The sequence below is a fragment of the Rutidosis leptorrhynchoides genome, chromosome 2 (genome assembly GCF_046630445.1).
Source record: "Rutidosis leptorrhynchoides isolate AG116_Rl617_1_P2 chromosome 2, CSIRO_AGI_Rlap_v1, whole genome shotgun sequence".
In the NCBI taxonomy this organism is placed as follows: Eukaryota; Viridiplantae; Streptophyta; class Magnoliopsida; order Asterales; family Asteraceae; genus Rutidosis; species Rutidosis leptorrhynchoides.
This window is the reverse complement of record NC_092334.1, coordinates 573,197,309-573,221,682: the sequence shown is the minus strand read 5'-3', so window position 1 is coordinate 573,221,682 and position 24,374 is coordinate 573,197,309. Positions and strand designations below refer to the sequence as shown.

At 32.9% G+C, this 24,374-nt stretch overlaps 1 protein-coding gene across 1 annotated transcript; it reads left to right on the top strand.

The window, feature by feature from the left end:
- Positions 1-19,898: 19,898 nt before the first annotated feature.
- On the top strand, positions 19,899-22,900 carry LOC139893203 (DEAD-box ATP-dependent RNA helicase 22-like). The gene is made up of 7 exons (XM_071876349.1): positions 19,899-20,293; positions 20,651-20,947; positions 21,046-21,168; positions 21,277-22,074; positions 22,169-22,321; positions 22,507-22,558; positions 22,665-22,900. The coding sequence occupies exons 1-7, from the start codon at positions 19,985-19,987 to the stop codon at positions 22,712-22,714; spliced, it is 1,782 nt and encodes a 593-aa protein (XP_071732450.1). The 5' UTR covers positions 19,899-19,984; the 3' UTR covers positions 22,715-22,900.
- Positions 22,901-24,374: the final 1,474 nt, after the last annotated feature.

Genomic DNA, 24,374 nt, shown 5'->3' with positions numbered 1-24,374 from the left:
CCAACCATTAACCACCATGTAATCTTTAAACAACCACCACCATCGAAGTTAACTTCCTGCTGCTACTCCCTTGTTTCTGTTTCTGTTTCGGACCAAGAGTCATCACCAATACTAGCCGTTTACTATCAATCAAACCTGCAACTTGTTGATGTTATCGTAACTGCTGCAGCTGCTAGTTTCTCTCTACTTCTATTTTGATGTCAGCCGTAAACCATTCCACCACCAGTTACACTTTGCTTCTATTCTTGCCTGTTTGAACAAATCAGCGACCATCTCATTGTTTCTGTTTATTGCCGAGACCAAAAGGCTGCAAGAAATTCTTTAGATCTTAGATGAACTTTAACTTGGCAAATGGAAATGAGTTTAACGGTTTTTCTTTCTAAAATGCATCGAGTTTTAAATTAACTTTTATTAAGAAGTTTATCATGACACAAACATGCAAGACCCACCTTGTTTGCCACCTTTAGTGGGTGATTTAAATGATAATGATTTAGTGAGATTACGATTGTAATGAAGAAAAAGAGTTAACAGATTGAATACGGGTTATGTCCAAGGAAATCGTAATATAAATTAGGAAATACGAATTAGAGCATTGGTTAAGGGCATGAGTGTTAAGCGGGAGGTCTCAAGTTCGATCTCATGCTGTGACATTTTTTTTTTTTTAGAAAAAGAAGGAGGTGAAAATAAGAAACAAAAATATAATGGTATGAGAATACATAGATCGAGTATTATTTAGGAAAAATCAAAACAGATACATGGTTAAGGGTGCTTGCATATAAGCGGGAGGTCACGGGTTCGAGCTTGGTTCAGGGTATTTTTTTAGAGAAAGCTTCAAAAGGGGTATACATCTTATTTCTATTATAACTATCACTAGTTATTATGATTATAATTGATATTATTATTATAATTGTTATTATCCTGATTATTATTATTGTTATTGTTATTATTAGTACTATAATTATTATTATAAGTATCATAAATGTTATTATTATTATTATCATAATTATAAGTATTATATCTATTATTATTATTATTATGAGTACTAGTTATGATATTATTATTAATTTTTTTTAAAAAAAAAACTTTAATATTATTATCATTATGAAAATAATACGAATTACTATTATTTTCGTAAATATTAATATTAGTATCTTTTTACAAAAAATAGAATTGTTAATATTATTTATATTATCACGAGTATTATTATTATGTAATTACTAAAAATTAATATCATAATTATCATTAACAGTAAAATTAATATTTTTACAAGTATTATTATTATTATCATTGTTATTATCATTAATAGAGTTATTATTAACATAAGTATATTATTAATGTTATTATCATTATTTTTACTAATATTAACTTAGTATAATTAGAACTACTGTTTTGATAAACAAATGAAATACAAAAAATATATATATTTAACACATATAACATAACAAGATATTTTATTATATAAAAGGAATATATGAAATATAAATAAATTATTAATATAACAATAATATCATTAATAGGTGATATATATAAACTTATTCGATTACGATTATGTGTATTAATATATATACACAAATGATATAGGTTCGTGAATCCAAGGCCAACCCTGCATTGTTCAGTTGTCAATATAGTCATATGTATTTTTACTACAAAATACATTATGTGAGTTTCATTTACTCCCTTTTTCAATGCTTTTGCAATATATATTTTTGGGACTGAGAATACATGCGCTGCTTTTATAAATGTTTTACGAAATAGACACAAGTAATCGAAACTACATTATATGGTTGAATTATCAAAATCGAATATGCCCCTTTTTATATAGTCTGGTAATCTAAGAATTAGGGAACAGACACCCTAATTGACGCGAACTCTAAAGATAGATCTATCGGGCCCAACAAGCCCCATCCAAAGTACCGGATGCTTTAGTACTTCGAAATTTATATCATGTCCGAAGGAGGATCCCGGAATGATGGGGATATTCTTATATGCATATTGTGAATGTTGGTTACCAGGTGTTCAATCCATATGAATGATATTTTGTCTCTATGCATGGGACGTTTATTTATGAGAACTGGAAATGAAAATCTTGTGGTCTATTAAAATGATGAAAATGATTATTTATGTTAAACTAATGAACTCACCAACTTTTTGGTTGACACTTTAAAGCATGTTTATTCTCAGGTATGAAAGAAATTTTCCGCTGTGCATTAGCTCATATTAGAGACATTACTTGGAGTCATTCATGGCATATTTCAAAAGACGTTGCATTCGAGTCATTGAGTTCATCAAGATTATTATTAAGTCAATTATAGTTAGATGTATTATGAAATAGTATGCAAGCCGTCAAGTTTCGATGTAAATGGAAGATTGTCTTTTCAAAAACGAATGCAATGTTTGTAAAAATGTATCATATAGAGGTCAAGTACCTCGCGATGTAATCAACTGTTGTGAATCGTTTATAATCAATATGGACTTCGTCCGGATGGATTAGGATGGGTCCTTTCAGCATATTAGCCCGAATTGTCCAAAGAAGAAAGATACTCCAGCTACTGGAGCAAATGCTACTGCCAAAGGTCGTGCTTTTGTGATTACTGCTGCAGAAGCCAGTGATGAGGATGAGGTCATTACCGGTACGTACCTCGTCAATAATTGTTATGCCACTATTTTATTTGATACGGGAGCCGATAAGAGTTATGTGTCAAATGAGTTTTGCACTCTTTTTACTGAAAAGCCCCAAACCCTACAAACCAGACGATTAGTAGAAGTGGCTAATGGGAAGTTAATGAAAATTGATAAAATATATAAAAACTGCAACCTAATTCTAGCCGATAAGGAATTCAAGATAGACCTTTTACCGGTCGAGCTAGGTAGTTTCGATGTAGTGGTTGGAATGGATTGGTTAGGTCCATTGAGAGCAGCCATCATGTGTTTCGATAAGACCGTTCAAATTCCGTTAGGAAGTGGAGAAACTCTTATTATCCAAGGTGAACGAAGTTGTTCCAATCTTAATATCATCTCATGTCTTAAAGCCCGTAAGTACCTTGTGAAAGGTTACTCCGCCATACTAGCTCACGTTAAAATGATCAAATTCGTAGAAACGCGTATTGAAAACGTCCCGGCTGTTAAAGATTTTCCCGATGTGTTTCCCGAAAATCTCCCTGGTCTTCCACCACCTCGTCAAGTTGAATTTCAAATCGATTTATCTCCAGGTGCTGCACCCATTGCTAAAGCACCGTATCGTTTAGCACCTTCCGAAATGAAGGAACTTTCTAACCAACTCCAAGAACTTTTGGATCTAGGTTTTATTCGACCAAGTACGTCCCCGTGGGGAGCTCCTGTCTTATTTGTCAAAAAGAAGGATGGTACGTTGAGAATGTGTATTGATTACCGAGAGCTCAACAAGCTTACCATAAAGAACCGTTACCCGTTACCTCGCATTGATGATCTATTCGACCAACTTCAAGGGTCAAGCATTTATTCTAAGATTGATTTAAGATCCGGTTATCACCAACTCAGAGTCAAGGAATCCGACATTCCTAAGACTGCATTCCGTACCCGATACGGACATTACGAATTCTGTGTTATGCCTTTCGGTTTAACCAATGCTCCAGCCGTATTTATGGATCTTATGAACCGTGTTTGCAAGCCTTACCTTGATAAATTCGTTATTGTTTTCATCGACGACATCTTGATCTATTCTAAAAGCGAGAAAGAACATGAGCAACATTTATGATTGATTCTTGAACTCTTAAGAAAAGAACAACTCTACGCAAAATTTTCTAAGTGTGACTTTTGGCTTAGAACCATACAATTTCTTGGACACGTTGTTGATAGTAAAGGAATACATGTCGATCCAGCTAAGATTACCGCTATCCAGAACTGGGAGATACCAAAGACTGCGAAGCATATTCGTCAATTTTTGGGACTTGCCGGTTATTATCGGAGATTCATAAAGGATTTTTCCCTTCTTGCCAAACCTCTTACGAAGCTAACTCAAAAAGGGAAGAAGTTTGAGTGGTCCGAAGAACAGGAATCTGCTTTCAAGATTCTGAAGGAGAAGTTGACCACAGCCCCGATTCTATCTTTATCTGAAGGTACTGAAGATTTTGTTGTTTACTGTGATGCCTCAAAGCAAGGCTTTGGTTGTGTTCTAATGCAACGTGAAAAGGTTATTGCCTATGCATCTAGACAGTTGAAGAAACACGAGGAGAACTATACCACACACGACCTTGAGTTAGGTGTCGTGGTATTTGCATTAAAGATATGGAGACATTATCTCTATGGTACCTATTTTACCGTGTACACTGACCATAAAAGTCTTCGACACATCTTTGATCAAAAACAGCTGAATATGAGGCAAAGCCGATGGCTCGAGACATTGAACGATTATCATTGTGAGCTGAAATATCATCCTGGCAAGGCGAATGTAGTTGCCGGTGCCCTTAGCCGAAAATACGATGTTAAACGTGTTCGTGCTTTAAACCTAAAAATCAAATCGAATCTTATTTCACGAATCTGTGAAGCTCAATTGGAAGCTATTAAACAGACACTTATCGAAGGTGAAGGACCTATAAATTTCGAAAACCAACTGCAAGTTAAGTCCAATGGTACAAGATACTTTGGTAATCGAATTTGGGTTCCTCGTTATGGTAATCTCCGTGAACTAGTCTTGGATGAAGCACATAAGACTAGGTATTCTATTCATCCTGGTTCTAGTAAAATGTATCAGGATATGAAAGAGTTCTACTGGTGGCCCAACATGAAAGGCGACATTGCTACTTATGTGAGTAAGTGTCTTACTTGTTCAAAAGTCAAAGCCGAGCACTAAAAGCCTTCTGGTCTTCTAACTCAACCCGATATTCCACAGTGGAAGTGGGATGGTATAGCTATGGACTTTATCACAAAATTGCCTAAGACTGCAAATGGCAATGATACGATTTGGGTCATAGTTGATCGTCTCACTAAGTCTGCACATTTCATACCAATCAAAGAGACTGACAGAATGGAAAAGTTAGCTCGACTCTATGTTAAAGAGATTGTTACTCGTCATGGTGTCCCTACTTCTATTATCTCGGATTGCGATAGTCGATTTACTTCCAATTTCTGGAAATCCTTGCAAGCGTCTCTTGGAACTCGACTCGACATGAGTACAGCTTATCATCCGCAAACGGATGGTCAAAGTGAACGAACTATCCAAACTTTGGAGGATATGCTACGAGCATGTGTTATCGATTTCGGTAAAGGGTGGGATAAACACCTACCTTTAGCCGAGTTTTCTTACAACAACAGCTATCACTCTAGTATTAAAGCTGCACCATTCGAAGCTTTATACGGTCGCAAATGTAGATCTCCGTTGTGTTGGGATGAACTCGAGGACAGACAATTAACTGGTCCTGAACTTATTCATGAAACTTCCGAAAAGATCGTGCAAATCAAGAAGCGTTTAGAAACCGCTCGTAGTCGACAAAAGAGTTATGCCGACCCTCACCGAAAACCGTTAGAATTCCAAGTTGGAGATAACGTTATGTTGAAAGTATCTCCTTGGAAGGGTGTTATCCGCTTCGGTAAACGAAGTAAACTCAGTCCGCGTTATGTTGGACCTTTCAAAGTTATTCAAAGAATCGGTCCCGTTGCGTATCGATTAGAACTTCCAGCTGAACTAAGTCAAGTACATGATGTGTTTCATGTCTCAAATCTGAAAAAGTGTCTCGCCGAAGATACTCTTGTTATTCCTTTGGATGATATGCGCATTGATGAGCAAATGCACTTTATCGAAGAACCTATAGAGATTATGAAAGAAGAGGTCAAAGAAACTCGTAAGAGCAACATACCTATTGTTAAAGTCCGTTGAAATTTGCGTAGAGGCCCCGAATATACCTGGGAACGCAAAGACCAAATGATACGGAAATACCCCCATCTCTTCCCAACTGTTGATGAACGTCGGGACGAAGTTTTCATTAACGGGGAGGTACTATAACGACCCTCATTTTTTCATCTATATTTTCTTCCGTATAATTTAAAATGCCCGAAAAAAAAAAGAAGTTACTGTAGCGCCGAATAGTAAAAAAAAAATTTAATACTTTTTGCTTTTTATTTTTTTTAATTTTATTCTAGATCTAGATCTAGCTTTATAAAAACACTTTTCTTTATTTAATACAAATTATGAGCTGATACAATTATTAATATTTTTATTTTTCTTTTCTTTTTCTTTTTATTTCTTTTATACATTTTTTTATACCAAGTTTTCACCTATAAATACTAGCCATTTCTTTCAAAATCCTTTACACCTCAAAAATTTGTTCTCACTTGAAGATCATACTCTCAAACCTCTGCAAAAATTATTTTTGTAAGTTCTCTATATTATTTTTATAGTTTTTATTTAGTTTTTATCATATTTTTGTGCTAGTTTTATGTTAAATACCAAATAAATAAGAAATTAATTATAATAAATAATATAAATACATGATAATTAGTATTAAGTATCCTAATGACTATAAAAATTATTTTTATGAATTATACATTCGAATTTATATTTATTAAAAATCAAAAACTGATTTTTTTATATTTGGTATATATAGATAATGAAGAAATAAATAGTAAAAAATTTTATATATTATGTTTTATAATTTTTACTTGTTCCTTAGGTCGTAAAAGTAATTATAAAAATTTATGTTTGATTTATTTGTCATTTTAAATAATTAATTTGTATTTTCTTCTACTTTTGCTACAGTACCGGAAAATCTGTTTTAAAAAGAAAAATAGAATTTAATGATATAACATGTTTATGACTACAATAATCAATGGAAATTACTTAGGAACTAATAAGAAAGTTATAAAAATTATTTTTAGAATTAATAATTATATATTTCTATTTAATTCCGAATTTAAACTAAAAACAATATAAAAGTTGAATTAAATAGTTAAACTATTAATATAAATGTACAAATAATTTTTCTAAGCTTAATACACTATATTAGGCATATGAAAATTTTAGATGAATTAATTGAGTTGATATAATAATTATTACTTTATAAACTTTGATTTATCTTGAACCGAAAAAGAAATTAGAAATAAATACTTTTACCCCATAACAAAAATTTATAATTTTTTACTAAGTTTATTTTGGTCAGTAGAACCTAAAAAAAATATAAAATGTGTTATTAAACTTGTTTATCTATTTATTTGTATTTTAGCTATAAATTTTTTTTAATATTTAATACATAAAACTTAATATTTATGTATAGAAAATTTTTATAATGTTTTATACATGTCACTTACTGTTATGAAATCAATAAAACACTTGTTAGCATTTTTAGATAATTATTGGTACTTATATTGACATAAAACTTAAAATTAAACTATACATATTTTAACATATAAGATAAATATATATATATATATATATATATATATATATATATATATATATATATATATATATATATATATATATATATATATATATATATACATACATACATATTAACTTGATATTAATACATACCCATTCATAAAACACAATTTCTATGTATAACACTTGTTTACCAACTTAAATATATCCTACTTATTATTAGGATTTAAAAACCAAACAATCTTAATAACGATAATACAATCGAACTTAAGTAAATACTTATTGTATAAAGTATTTAAAGTCTTGTATTCCTATACGCACCTAAAAACGTATTGGAACGGTATATTAGATGGGTATAGATCTTGATCTTTCTCGAGTGGATGGACGCTCGAAAGTCTAGGCGGAGAGTTTGGATTACCGAGTTAAAGGAACCTGTGGCTCAGAAACCTATGACCTGAAAAGGCCATTTTAAATTGAAAGTGTTAGATTGGAAGCTTGTCTAGTATGAAAAGCCTTTCCAAAACGATAAACCTTCTTTAAACTTACTATAAAAGAAAATACTTACACTTATCATAATACGGGCAAAACATCTAAACTATTCTCAACTTATTCTTAGGTTGACTTATTTCGTGCTTCGATCATCCATACTTCCTCTTTAAGGATTACTTTATCTCATCGAATTACTAAGGTGACTTTCATAGCCCCACTCTTATTGCTATAGCACTTTTTATACTTACTGGGGTGAGACACATGCTGCTTTTATACTTTAAACAACTTAGACACAAGTACGAACTTAAACTGTGCTATGACTAGTGTGACGATCGCTCCAAATCCATATGGACGAACACGTCATTCATTGATTTCATTGCGAGGTATTTGACCTCTATATGATACGTTTTGTAAACATTGCATTCTTTTGAAAAGGCACACCATAAATGTATATTTAAATCAAAAGTTTTCAACATCTGATGATTTCTACATATAGACAATCACCGTATATAATAGTTTACAATAGTGCTTTCGTTGACAATGCAGTCAAAATAAGGTACATGGTGATGAATTGGTGAATGCAACGTTTTCTTGAAAAATATGCCATGTAAGACTCCATGCACATAGCTTGTATATCCTATAAGCAAACAGCGGAAGACTTCTAGGAAACCTGAGAATAAACATGCTAACAAGTGTCAACACAAGGTTGGTGAGTTCATAGTTTTAGTATTGCGCATAATCTGTATATAAAAATGGATCACAAGATTTCAGTTGTTTCATCCAGAAATGTTAATCAAAATGTTCTACAAGATTGAGCACCCTGGTAACCAAGCCTTAACGTCTATAATAAGTACCCCTCATTTAACATGCAACCAACATGTACAATACACGCAATCCAATGTGTACTAACTTCAAATAGCATACGTCTGTTTTATAGTTCAGGCTAGAGTTTCTTTCTATACCTGGAACAGACGGGGATGTCAAACTCTATGGATCCATATACTATTATTCGCGCCCACCAGTCCATACTCTATGTACTGGCAGTTACTAGTTACCAAAGCTAAGGGATTTTCGGTTCAAACTCAGTGTAGAACTAAGTATGTACTTGTATCCATTGCGTTTAAAATAAATTGCATGTATTCTCAGCCCAAAAATATTTAAAGTATTTAAAAAGGGAGACTATAACTCACGCATATAAATATTGTAAATCAGTTAATAAAGCATTTGCATGTATTCTCAGCCCAAAAATGTAGAGAGTAAAAGGGATCGTATGAAACTCACCTTAGTAGCATATAAAGTCGTTCACCAAAATGTGATAGAAACACAGAATATCAAATAACCGTAGTCCTCAACGTATCAATATTGAGATTCAATATTGTAGGAAAGTACGTAGACGTAACAGAGATGATAAACACTAGGTTCGATTCACAAATATACCCCCGAACATTACCCATAACCTCCTTGGCAATAACCCATAATTTCCTGAGTTCTATCGCATTTGAACACCATTTTAAAAGTGACACGCTCATGACTTCGTCGTAGTATTTTATGTGTAATACTTAATAATATTACTAATAATAATTAGATTAATAATAATATTAATCTTAATAATAATTATAATAATAATAATAATAATATAAATAATATAAATATATATGTATATACACGGGAGAGATTGAGATAGATAGACAAACTGGAACCAGAATCGGCCTTTTATAGAACCTGAATTGATACAATACCCCATGCGATCGCATGGGGTTTACTCTATTTGGCCATGCGATCGCATGGCAAGGATTTCCAGCTCACTTGTTTTTGTCTCGTTGTTTGTCGACATAATATAATATTAATATATAATATAAATTTTGAATCGTAAAATTATTAAAAGTCGTATTTATTAAATACTTCAGGGGTATATTATGTAACTTATAATTAATAATTTCTATCATGTCACTTTCATGTGAATAGTAAATTAATTAATTTTGTTTAATTTACTATTCAATGAATAGTAAATGAATTAATTTAAGTTCAACTATTTAAGCTACACGTTGTAGTACGTTGTGCTTTACAAATTGTACATTTTTAATTTAACTTCGTTTCTTAAAAAAAATTACAAAAATTATATCATAAAAATAAAACGACTTAATACGTAAAATTTTTAATTTGAAATAGCATCGTTTAGTAGTAAATTTTTAATCATTTCGTATATAAATATTATTCGCATGATTCCGTATATATCGAAAACTCTTGTATTTATTTAAAATATGTATATAATACATGTTATGACGTTCGTGAATCGTTGCACAAATAGGGTGGTCAACCGTTATATAAAAACTCTTTTTAAAAGTTTTGAAACTTGTCAAAATTCATTGCTTATCATATCGGAAACGTTAAAGATTAAGTTTAAATTTGGTCAGAATTTTCTGGGTCATCACAGTATCCCCCCGTTAAAGAAATTTCGTCCCGAAATTTGAGTGAGGTCGTCGTGGATAACAATAAAAATGTTTTCATGACGTATATGAGTCGATAAATAGAGTTTTATCACCGTTGAATAATATGGATAAAACAATCCAATTACTCGAAGCGTATGAGGGAAGTTATCGTAATCGAGTGAAATGGATAATAGAGATGCGTCTTATCTCTTGACGTGGTAACGATTGATTTCCGGAATTTAAGGAGTAGAAAATCTTCATCATCCAAATAAGATTTGATTCTTCGGAATTTGCGGGAATTAGGATTTTCTTTGATTAAATGTGTAATCTGCATCGATTGCTATGTCTGATACTTTGCTATAAATTGACCTCTTCCGTTTCATTATTTTCACCACTCCTACATCTTCTTCCTCATTTCATACTTTTAAAAGATTGTGAAATGCTTCATCCAGTTCTGATTCTTGATATACTCCTAACTTTCATATCTGTCATTCTTCTTTTTCATCTACCACCAGAGGAAATAACTTTCTTCTACAATTACCTTGGGGTTATAGTGTTTTTCATTCTGCCGTGTCTTTATATTGCTATACGCATTGATATACACGGTTTGTAAATTTCGGGGTTGTTATCGGACCTATATTCTCCTTTATATTTCGGAGCTTCATGCTTTCATTTTCTCTTCCCGATTTCAAGTCAAGCGAGTAATGGTCCGGAATTCGTAGGTATGGAGTTTCGAATGATCATAATATATAAAGTAGAAAGGAAAGGTAATAGCACGATTTAATTTTTCAAATTACCAGAATATCTAGAAAAGACCGAATCATCAAGAAAAATATTTTCTTGATATATTTTTTTTTTTAGAGATTATATAGAATGAAAGAGTTATGTAACATGGTTCATGATGAGGGTGGGATCTGTGAACCTTCATCACGTTCCATTAGAAACTCAGCATGACTTACTGTAATATAATCACGTTGGCCTGACGTCATTATATTATACTAATTCATGCTTCAGTTCCCAACACTACTTCAAAACATTCATATTTTAAACTTGAATTTTTTAGAATTTAGAAACTAACACAGTTTCTTTTATGATGTAACACATATAGCGTGAAGGAATGAATAATTTCAGATAGTCACGAAATTATCCTCAGAAATATTGAGGATATTTATAATGAAAGATACGATGATATCTTAGAATATTTAAGATATGATGATGATGAAGAATATTGTTCGAAAAGGTTTAGAGTCAAAAGCAAGGTTTTCGTTAATGACTTCAGCAGATACTGAGTCTTTTGTATTCTTTGAAGGCAGGTTCAGTCTTTGTGATTTGTCCACAGCCTCCTTCATACTTTGCTCAGTCCGTTTTCCAGTTCCAAACCTTCTCTTTTTCTCAGCTTTACCACCATATTATTCTTTATTATCAAATTTTTGACCGTTAAGGTCGTTTACAGTTTTTGCTGCTTCATCAGCATTGTTCCAATTTCGAAGAACTAGTTCATAGTTCAGGGTGTTTTTCAGAAACTTCATATTCGAAGTATGTACGTCCAGGAGGTAGACGTTATATGTACTCATATAACTGTTGTCGTAGACGTGCTTCAAGATTTCAAAATATTGATTGCTAACTCCTGCTAATTCTTATGGCAATTCTCGTTACAAGATGCAGATGAGTAAATGATAGAGTTTCAATGAGTAGAAGGATTTTTTTTCGAAAGGTCAAAGATCAATGGAGTTGTTAGTAAATTTACTGCTAATGTGGTGGAACATGAAAGGTTCCCCGGTAACAAAAACGTATATGCCAAAGTTACCGATCTGAAAGGTCGTCGTTGACTGGTTGAATGGTTGATAATACTGGATACTTTGAAAAGGAATTGCAAGATTATTTTTGTTAAAAACAACGCTAAAGGATCTTGCACGGTTTTGAAGTCAAGGTATAGCTTTGAAAGATGTAGAGATCTAAGAATGATGTCACCGGTTCAGAGTTATGAATTGGATTCTGATCCGTCGATATCAGAATGTGTAATTGAATTTGTATGAGATGATTGGGTATCATTGTGAGCATGATTAATAGATTTGTGAATCAAAGTTGAAGAATGTACAGTCTAACATATTAATTGTGAACTTATATATTTCCCGAGTATTACCTACCCGTTAAAGATTTCACAATTAATATTTTGTACAAAAGAATTTTCATTACAGTCTTTATGAAAATATATGTATGTATATTTTCTTCAGATGTAATACAGATTTAATGAGTTAATATCATATTAAGCTCATTTGATTTTTGGCTTGAATTAGAAATGAATAATCTCTAAAACATTAGAGATTGCATAATCTTCGCGGAGTATTTCACTAATGAAATCAATACTTCATTATTTATTCTTATTGAAACTCCTCGATAAAGGATGTTGGTATTCGTGGAATTCTTGCTAACTTCGCAAGGTGCAAATGATGTTTTCTAGAAAGTGCATCGAAGATGAAAGTGTAAAATCAACCATGTTATTGAATAATACACTTGGTTTATTATGAAACGAAATTCATTGAATTGAAACAGAGATTGTAGTTAACGAAGGTTGTACATCATAGCATATTAGTAATATGAATTAACCGAGTAGTTAAGTTCCATACATAATAGCTTAGTACAGAAAGATTTATTAGGGTTTAAAATTTATATATATAAGATATACATATAAATTCTTCGGAGGGAATGAGTTATTATTTCATAACTCGTTGATTCAATATACGCGTTATTTATTCGTAATGATGTCCACGGTAATTCTTGAACTGGCGGAGCTTTGTGATGTTAGAGGTGCTGACGATTTTAATGATATTGGCAGCACTGACTGGGTTGGTGAAGCTAAGGGTATTGATGATGCTGTTGGTAGAACAAGTCTAGCTTGTACATCATACACCATTCTGATCAAGGTTTCTACTCTATCTGATTTATGGTTAAGGCTAGAATAGATAATCTCTAAACTTTAGAAATTACATAATCGCCGTAGAATGTTTCTCCGATGAAGTTATGAATCCATACTTCATTGTTTGTTGTTGCTGATACTCCTTGGTATCTATGGTGCGTATGATGTTGATGTTCGAGGTACAGATCGTGATGTTGAGGCGTGTGATGTGGATGTTGGTGGTGGTGGTAATGGTATTGTTGGTGTTGTTATCAGTGGTACTAGTGTTGTTGGTGCTGAGGATGGTGATGTTACTGGTGTTGGTGATACTGCTGGTGTTTGTAAATTGTATACCGTGCTCTCTAAAGTTAACACTCGAGCTCGAAGTTCTTTAACTTCTTCTACTAACCCTGGTTGGTTATCGGTGTGAGGTAGAGGTCGGATATCTTTTCCAGTTCCGTTAATGGTAGCTTCAAGATGAAAAATTCTCGCAAAAAGAGTATAAACGGTGTTACGAACAGGTTCGCCGGTAAGCGGATCGAGTACTCCGACGTTAGGCGGTAAGTTCGGCTCGTGGTATGGAGTACCTTCTTCATTTCTCCATAGAGTAAGTATTTCGCGAACCCATCCCCATTTTCTAAAGAAATCACGGTAGTTGATCGGTCGGTGCGGTCCCGTCACGCTGTCTTCGGAGTTGGAGGGACTTGGTCTATTCGAGGAGGCCATCTTACGTGTTTGCAGAAAGTTATGAAATGATTCTTGGTATGAATTGAGGGTTGAAAACTGGATGATATCTCCGTCTTCTCGCATACGTATATATATAGTAAAAGGATTCCGTAATTTACGGAGGAAATTTCGAAAAACGTCAAATAAGATTTACTGTAGTAGATATGATAGGATATGATTTGTCTATACACAGTGTATTCAATAAATGCAAAAACACGTGTCAAGACGTAAGATTGATAAACAGGTAATTTCCGACAAGAAATGATAAGCAAAACTTTTGACATGCAGACACGGTCGAAGTCCAGACTTACGAATGCATCCTAACATCTATCAGTAAGACACATTAATGCAAGACCTGATTCGCTAAGACCAACGCTCTGATACCAACTGTGACGATCGCTCCAAATCCATATGGACGAACACGTCATTCATTGATTTCATTGCGAGGTATTTGACCTCTATATGATACGTTTTGTAAACATTGCATTCTTTTGAAAAGGCACACCATAAATGTATATTTAAATCAAAAGTTTTCAACATCTGATGATTTCTACATATAGACAATCACCGTATATAATAGTTTACAATAGTGCTTTCGTTGACAATGCAGTCAAAATAAGGTACATGGTGATGAATTGGTGAATGCAACGTTTTCTTGAAAAATATGCCATGTAAGACTCCATGCACATAGCTTGTATATCCTATAAGCAAACAGCGGAAGACTTCTAGGAAACCTGAGAATAAACATGCTAACAAGTGTCAACACAAGGTTGGTGAGTTCATAGTTTTAGTATTGCGCATAATCTGTATATAAAAATGGATCACAAGATTTCAGTTGTTTCATCCAGAAATGTTAATCAAAATGTTCTACAAGATTGAGCACCCTGGTAACCAAGCCTTAACGTCTATAATAAGTACCCCTCGTTTAACATGCAACCAACATGTACAATACACGCAATCCAACGTGTACTAACTTCAAATAGCATACGTCTGTTTTATAGTTCAGGCTAGAGTTTCTTTCTATACCTGGAACAGACGGGGATGTCAAACCCTATGGATCCATATACTATTATTCGCGCCCACCAGTCCATACTCTATGTACTGGCAGTTACTAGTTACCAAAGCTAAGGGATTTTCGGTTCAAACTCAGTGTAGAACTAAGTATGTACTTGTATCCATTGCGTTTAAAATAAATTGCATGTATTCTCAGCCCAAAAATATTTAAAGTATTTAAAAAGGGAGACTATAACTCACGCATATAAATATTGTAAATCAGTTAATAAAGCATTTGCATGTATTCTCAGCCCAAAAATGTAGAGAGTAAAATGGATCGTATGAAACTCACCTTAGTAGCATATAAAGTCGTTCACCAAAATGTGATAGAAACACAGAATATCAAATAACCGTAGTCCTCAACGTATCAATATTGAGATTCAATATTGTAGGAAAGTACGTAGACGTAACAGAGATGATAAACACTAGGTTCGATTCACAAATATACCCCCGAACATTACCCATAACCTCCTTGGCAATAACCCATAATTTCCTGAGTTCTATCGCATTTGAACACCATTTTGAAAGTGACACGCTCATGACTTCGTCGTAGTATTTTATGTGTAATACTTAATAATATTACTAATAATAATTAGATTAATAATAATATTAATCTTAATAATAATTATAATAATAATAATAATAATATAAATAATATAAATATATATGTATATACACGGGAGAGATTGAGATAGATAGACAAACTGGAACTAGAATCGGCCTTTTATAGAACCTGAATTGATACAGTACCCCATGCGATCGCATGGGGTTTACTCTATTTGGCCATGCGATCGCATGGCAAGGATTTCCAGCTCACTTGTTTTTGTCTCGTTGTTTGTCGACATAATATAATATTAATATATAATATAAATTTTGAATCGTAAAATTATTAAAAGTCGTATTTATTAAATACTTCAGGGGTATATTATGTAACTTATAATTAATAATTTCTATCATGTCACTTTCATGTAAATAGTAAATTAATTAATTTTGTTTAATTTACTATTCAATGAATAGTAAATGAATTAATTTAAGTTCAACTATTTAAGCTACACGCTGTAGTACGTTGTGCTTTACAAATTGTACATTTTTAATTTAACTTCGTTTCTTAAAAAAAAATTACAAAAATTATATCATAAAAATAAAACGACTTAATACGTAAAATTTTTAATTTGAAATAGCATCGTTTAGTAGTAAATTTTTAATCATTTCGTATATAAATATTATTCGCATGATTCCGTATATATCGAAAACTCTTGTATTTATTTAAAATATGTATATAATACATGTTATGACGTTCGTGAATCGTTGCACAAATAGGGTGGTCAACCGTTATATAAAAACTCTTTTTAAAAGTTTTGAAACTTGTCAAAATTCATTGCTTATCATATCGGAAACGTTAAAGATTAAGTTTAAATTTGGTCAGAATTTTCCGGGTCATCACAACTAGCTTATGCTACTAAGACCCCACAGTGATATTTTTTAATTGCTTTCAGGATAAGGCATTCTTAATTATTGGGGGTAGGCCTATCGGGAGTAACGTCCCCGATACATTTGACCGCGATGTATTTGTATTACTTAATAATGATTTAAACATGGTGATAAGGTACTGTCAACTTATCATCGGGGCAACAAAACAAAAGTTTAGTCTAAAATATCACGAATCAGTACTACTTTTGGATCTGCGTGATCTACTTTTATAACAAATCTTGTGGTCTAAGAACAAACGGTCAATCATATTTGTTAAACCTATGAATTTCACTCAACCTTTTTGGTTGACACTTTTAGCATATTTGTCTCAGGTACTGAATGATCAGGACCTCTATATCTACTGCTTACGTGATGACTTACTTGGCTAGGATCAAGACTTATCGCATATTTACTTTTCTGCATTTGAACAATTTATAATTCTTGTAACGACATTATTAATCCTTCCGCTGCAAATTTGGTTTTATTCATATAGTATTTGTTCTCATTTTATAATATGTTGGTATGTATTATGATATTGAATCACATTTTGCCCAGGCCCTAACTGGGGGTGTGACACCTACAATTTGATTTTGGCCGAGAGCCAAATATTTCTCACTTTAGAACATTTGGTTGTACAGTGTATGTTCTAGTTGTACCACCACAACGCATTAAAATGAATCCTCAAAGGAGGATGGGAATGTATGTTGGATATAAATCATCTTCAATCATAAGATATATTGAACCCATGACGGGTGATGTTATTACAGCATATTTTGCTGATTGTCATTTTAATGAAATATTGTTCCCTAGATTAAGGGGAGAAATAAAATATAAATAAAATGATGTTTCATGGTGTGAACATCAATTAAGGTATGTTGATACTCGCACAAAAGAATGCGAAAAGAAAGTTAAAAAATAATGCATATGCAAGAACTTGCAAATCGATTACTTTATACATTTAAAGATACAAAAAGAGTGACTAAATCATATATAATATCAGAAAATGCTCCAGCTCGAATTGAAATTCCGAAAGCTGGCAATAATGTCACTCATGAGTCTTTGCCACATCTGAAACGTGGAAGACCAATTTCTTCCAAAAGATAAAAAAAAATCCTTGAAAAGGAAAATCAGCTGATAATGAGGTAAAAGAAAGCGTTCAAGAAGAACCATAAATCAATATTCCTTCTGCAGAGGATATTGATAAATGTAAATACATAAATTGCGATAAATTATGCAATATTATGGAACCGAAATGAAATGAAAAATCTTGATGATATTTTCATATAATATTACAATGACATCATAAATAAAGATGATGATCTAGAACCAAAATCTGTCATTGAATATCAAAATAGACATGATTGAGCTCAATGGAAAGGAGAAATACGAGCTGAATTAGAATCGCTCAATAAAAGAAAAGTTTTCGGATTAATCGTTATCACTTTTAAAGATGTGAAACGTATGGGATACAAATGAATTTTTATCCGAAAAAGAAATGTACAAATGAAGTTACAAGGCAAAACTAGACTTGTAACTCAAGATTTCCCACAAAGATCAGAAATGAATTATGAGGAAAACTTATCCTTCTGTAATGTATACAATTACTTATTAGATACTTAATCAACCTGGTAGTTACTTAAATGCATCTCATGGATGTTGTTACTACTTATCTGTATGGATCACTTGATAGTGATATATATGAATATAACTGAAAGGTTTAAGGTATCATAAGCATCCAGTGCAAAACCCAAGGGAATGTATTCCATTAAATTACAAAGATTTTTATATGGGTTTATATAATCGGGATGTATGTGATATAACCGATTAAATTACTACTTGATAAGAAAATGGTATACATATAAACTTATTTGCACATGTGTTTTATAAAAACAATGTTCGGATATGTGATCATAACTATTTATATCAATTATCTTAAATAAAGAAATCTATGAAGCCATTCAACTTCTAAAGAAATATCTTGAAATAAAAAAAATAAAGTGTTACGTTGATTTACATATTGAGCATATGACTAACGACTTACTTATACATCAAACAACTTGCACTGAAAAGATTTTTAAAACATTTTAATATGGACAAGACAAAAACCATTAATTGCTCCTATGGTTGTTAGATCTCAATATTAATACTAATCCATTTCATCCTCTAGAAGATCATGAAGATCTTCTTGGTTAAGAAGTTCCATATTTTAGTGCAATTGGGGCTCTTATGTATTTTACAAATTATACAAGACCTGACATTTTTTTTTGCAGTTAATTTGTTGACAATGTTTAGCTCAACCCCTACCAAAAGACATTGGAATGGGATCGAACAAATAGTTTGATACCTTCGGGGAACTACTGATTTATAATTATTTTATTCTAACAACTCGAAACAAGATTTGTTTGGTTATACAGATGTAGATTATTTATCTGATCCACATAAAGCTAAATCTCAAACTTGATATGTATTCCTAAATGGAGGCACCACAATATCATGACGTTCTCAAAAATAAACACTTGTTGCAACATCATCAAATCATGCCAAAGTGATTGCATTACACGAAGCCACTCGGGAATGTTTTTGGTTGAGATCAATGACACAACTCATTACTGATTCTTGTGGACTAGAACGCGATAAAAGTCCAACAATTATCTATGAAGATAATGCAGCTTGCATAGCACAGATGAAAGAAGGGTATATCAAAAGTGACCGAACAAAACACATATCTCCTAGATTCTTCTCATACACTCAAGATCTCGTAAAAGACAATCAGATTAAAATGAGATACGTTCAATCAACAACTCTGCTGATTTTTATACCAAAACACTGTCAACCGCTGTTTTCAGAACACACGTTCACAATATTGGCATGGGGCAAGTTCAAAAGATGTGACGACTCAGCGATGTCTACTTGAGGGGGAGTTAACTCTATGCTGCACTCTTTTTCCCTTGGCTAAAGTTTTTATCCCACTGGGTTTTTCTTTAGCAAGGTTTTTAACGAGGCAGTACCAGTTGATCTCTAACGAAACAAAATTATCATCCAAGGGGGAGTGTTATGATACGGATGGATTCTTATTTTGTACGCATGCAGATGAATAGAGATGATTGATAATCTTGCACAGTAAAATTATGAATTATTGATTACTATTTCACCTACTCTATAATTGAAGATGAAAACGAGTAATGTATAGTTAAGTTTTAGTATTATAAATACTCACTCAATTGTAAAGATATGTACACCATTCTTCAATAAGAGTTTACTCTCTTCTTATAAGCCTACTGAATTATAACAGTTTGAAACTTTTCTAGGTTACAACTTACAAGAGAGTGAAGTAAAAGAAAAAAGTTTGTCAAAAGTTACAAAATCAACCCTAGAATAAAGCTTCATTGATCTACAACGCCCCTAGAATTGAGTTATACTTGCAAACAAGGTCCCCTTATGTTCAATAACTGCGAATAGGTCACATTCCTTTAAACCTCAACAACAAAACCCCTTAAACGTAATCCCAAAATCTCCCCCAATCCCTACTGGTTTCTTACTTGTATCCAAAAATTTAACATAATCATTCTGATGATTCTTCAACGTTCAACACTTGTTCCAATTTTGAATCTTTGCAGATCGTCAACATCTCCTAAATTCGTTCTCTTACGCCCAAATCCTCCCTTTAAATTATCATCATTTTCATTGCTTACGTCCCAATTCCACCACCGCCCCCGATGTCGAATTAGGGCTTTTTCTACCTCCGTTGAAAAGCCGGAAACAACAACCGACACCTTCTTTTCCGATGAAACCGTTACCTGGAGTTCTTTAGGAATTACTAATGATAAGTTATCTCAAGCTCTTTCTAACATCGGCTTCAATCGTCCTTCACTTATTCAGGTACTTTCTTAATCAATTAGAGATTTTGCAGACTTAATTTTAGGGCTTAACATGACTACAAGTCCATGTAGCTTCGTTGTCTACAGAAAAATTACAAAGATAACGAATTTAGACCATGAAAAATTACAAAACGAGTTAATTGCACCAAATTAGGAGAAAGTATATTCTTTTACTGTAGTTTCAATATTCCCTAGATGTTGGGCTATGCATGAGAATTTGATGGAACCATCATCTTTTGAAAAAGTAAAACTGCATTCAAAGTTACCTAAACCTTTGTAAGCAAAAACTGTAGGTGATGAGCTACAAGCCTACAGTTATCTGTAAATTGATATTGTAATGATTTGAATAATACTTCAGGCTGCTTCAATACCTGCTATACTATATGGAAATGATGTTGTGGTTGCAGCTGAAACCGGTAGTGGTAAAACCCATGGCTATCTTGCTCCATTGTTTCATAAACAGCTTTTATCATTGTCATCATCTGATAATACATCAACAAACAAATCCGATGATAAAGTGAATAAACCTCATCATATATCTTTAGTTCTTTGCCCTAATGTTATGTTATGTGAGCAAGTAGTTCGAATGGCTAACTCTATATGTAATGATAACGGGGAACCCCTTCTTCGTGTTGCAGCCGTATGTGGACGACAGGTAATTGTTATCTACTCCGTACATTTCTTCTGTCATTTTCAGTACTTTCTAATAAAACATTTCTTTATCTTTCTTCTATTGTTATTTTTCGGTTGTAGGGGTGGCCGATTAATAAACCAAACATAATTGTATCAACACCTGCAGCCCTTTTGAACTATCTTCATGCTATTGATCCTGAAAGGCGTCGTCGTGCTGAATTTATTCGTGATGTTAAACATGTGGTAATGTTTTGTCAATGCAATGCAGTTGTTAGTTTAATTAGTTGATTAATTAATAAGTAATTGCATTCATTCATTTTTTTTTTTTTTTTTTTTTTTGAAAAATGGTAGGTTTTTGATGAAGCCGACATGCTTCTATGCGGGAGTTTCCAAAACCAAGTTATTCGCCTTATAAACATGTTTCGTTTTGATGAAAAAGTGTTGTCACGAGCAAAAAATTCTCCAGGTGACAAGCCATTGATGGATATGGAGTCTGCTGAATCCAGTCTTATGCAGATTGAGTTAGAGGATGATGAAGACACTCACACTAACTCCATTCCTGAAGATGATGAAGAAAGTGACAATGATGATGAACATTCTTTAGAAGAAAGTCAACCCGACAAACATAATTTAAAAGAAAGTCAACCTGTTACTATGAAGAAAAGGGACTGGAAAAGGGCAAGAGAGATATATGAACGAAGTAAGCAATACATATTTGTTGCAGCAACACTTCCCGAAAACGGAAAAAGAACTGCCGGAGGTGAGCTTAAACGATTGTTTCCAGATGCCACATGGGTTAGCGGGTTGTATCTTCATCGTCACAATCCAAGATTAGAGCAGAAATGGATTGAAGTTACAGTTGACTCTCAAGTAAATGTACTTATAGAAGCTGTCAATCACACAAAGACTTTAGCTTTAGATAATGGGTTGAGTCGAACAATGGTGTTTGCAAATACTGTTGAGGCTGTTGAAGCAATTGCACAGGTTTTAAATGGCGCAAGTATTGAATGTTACTGTTATCATAGTGAAAGCTCTCTTGAAGAACGTACACGAAATCTGGTTGAGTTTCAAGAAAAAGGCGGGATCTTTGTGTGCACTGATGCTGCTGCTCGTGGCACTGATATTCCTAATGTTTCACATGTTATACAGGTGCTTGAAAGTTTGTATTTTTATTTTATTTTTTGCTCTTTTTGAAAGCATTTTTGAAGGGGTCTGATTGTTCTTATGTTGTGCTTGAGTGCAGGCAGAATTTGCTACATCTGCAGTAGATTTCTTGCACAGAGTGGGTCGAACTGCCAGAGCAGGTCAACCGGGCCTCGTTACAAGTATGTATAGTGAATCGAACCGTGATCTTGTTGCTGCAGTTCGTCAAGCTGGTAAAGTATGTGAGCCAGTGGTAAGTACACTTCTCTTATATTAAATCTTAATATAAATTCTTGACACTTTTTCTAGGTTGCCTCTTATTAAATAAAATCCTGCACATATACATGCACGTGTAATGTGTAATGTGTAATGTGTTATCAGTTATCTTATTTTATTTTCACTTTACCTTTATATATGAATCCTCTTCTATGGTTGCAGGAGAAGGCATTTAGCAGGAAGCGGAGCTTCAGGAAGAAACTAAAAAAGCGAGGTATATTGAATTTTAGAAGATCTTGTATTATGCCATATCCAATTTAAGAAATTAATAAGGGTTAAAAAAAATTGTACCCACTGATATTATCTACTTGTTAAAGCAGGTAGGGATGGGCGTAACACAGTACACGTTCAAGACCGGATAGCTGCTTAAATTTGACGGTCAGAAAACTCATCATAAAAAGTTAGTTTTTAATGTACACTTGAATCTCAGGCACATTAAGTTCATGGGTATGAACTGTTCATCCTGATACACTTCTAAAAGACACTTGTTTAAATGTGTTAAGAGGAATAGTTGCTCGTGTCATCTAATATTTATATGTGTGCACTTTTTTTTGTATTAGGAATTTAGGATGTACCTGCAATGCCAGATGACGTGCATTTACAATTACTTGTTTATCTGATATAGTGGTAGGATCAAGAGGGAAGTAACCATTCGGGGGGAAGCGGGGGAAGCAAAAACTTTTTTTTTCTTTTTCGTTTTTTGAAAAAACTTTGTTCACGAACATTATAGATGAGATGAAAATATGAACATTTAGTAGAGACACTTTGTGATAAATGTTTTTATTTTGGCGGGAAAACGCTCGAAGAAGTAATATATAACAATTATCGTGTTTTTCGAGCGTATTTTGAGGTTTTAGCTATTGGGGTTTAGATATTAGGGTTTAGATATTAGGGTTTATAGGGTTTAGATATTAGGGTTTAGAAATTTAGGGTTTAGGGTTTAGATTTAGGGTTTAGATTTAGGGTTTAGATTTAGGATTTAGATTGAGTTTTTAACACGAACGGTTTAGAGTTTAGGGTTTAGGGTTTAGGGTTTGGTGTTTTGGGTTTATGGAATAAACCCAAAACACCAAACCCTAAACCCTAAACCCTAAACTCTAAATCGGGCTGAATTTTACTTCACAAAACATGAAAAAAAACGTTCATATTCTTCACGAACAATATTATCTTGAATGTTATTTTTGTCGATCGTTTTCCCGCCTAAATAATAACATTCATCACAAAGCGTCTCTTCTAAATGTTCATATTTTCGTGTGATCTTGATGCAGGAAAAAAAAAATTTTTAAAAAAAAAACGAAAAAAATAAATAAATTTGCTTCCCCCTGCTTCCCCCCGATTGGTTACTTCACCATTGATCATGCCCTTATATATATATTTATATATATATATATATATATATATATATATATATATATATATATATATATATATATATATATATATAAACATAACCTAAGAGCTACTTTTAGCAAATTCTTTTTGTGTTGTTAATCTAACACCTCCAACCTTTTTGACTAGTCCACTTGCCACCCTAATCAACTTAAAGGTTATATGTCACGAGTCATAGAAGTTGAGACTAAATTTTCAGAACTAAAGTGTAACAACCCAGCCCGTATCAAAACCGACCCATAAATTTTTTTTTTCCCTTTAGATATGCGTTAAATAATACTCTAGGTCCCAATTGTGTTTCCATAAACATCTTTTATACAATAATAAGTTTAATAAACTTTAAAACATTTAATACATAAGTTAAATGTCCAAACGGACATTCGCGACCAGACTAGTTTAGTTTCCAACAAAACCGAGCATGGTGATTTGGGACTATGCTACTCAAATCCTAATCGAGTACAAAAGCAAGATCTTCTAAGCAACCTAGCCAAGATCTCTAATCCCAAAGCTTACCCGAGCCGCCAAGCATGCAACCTATAAAAATGTAAACAACGAGAGGGTAAGCTAACGCTTAGTGAGTGCAATAGTTACACACATACATATATAATTTACCTACTTGCACTCCCTTACCCAAACCACAC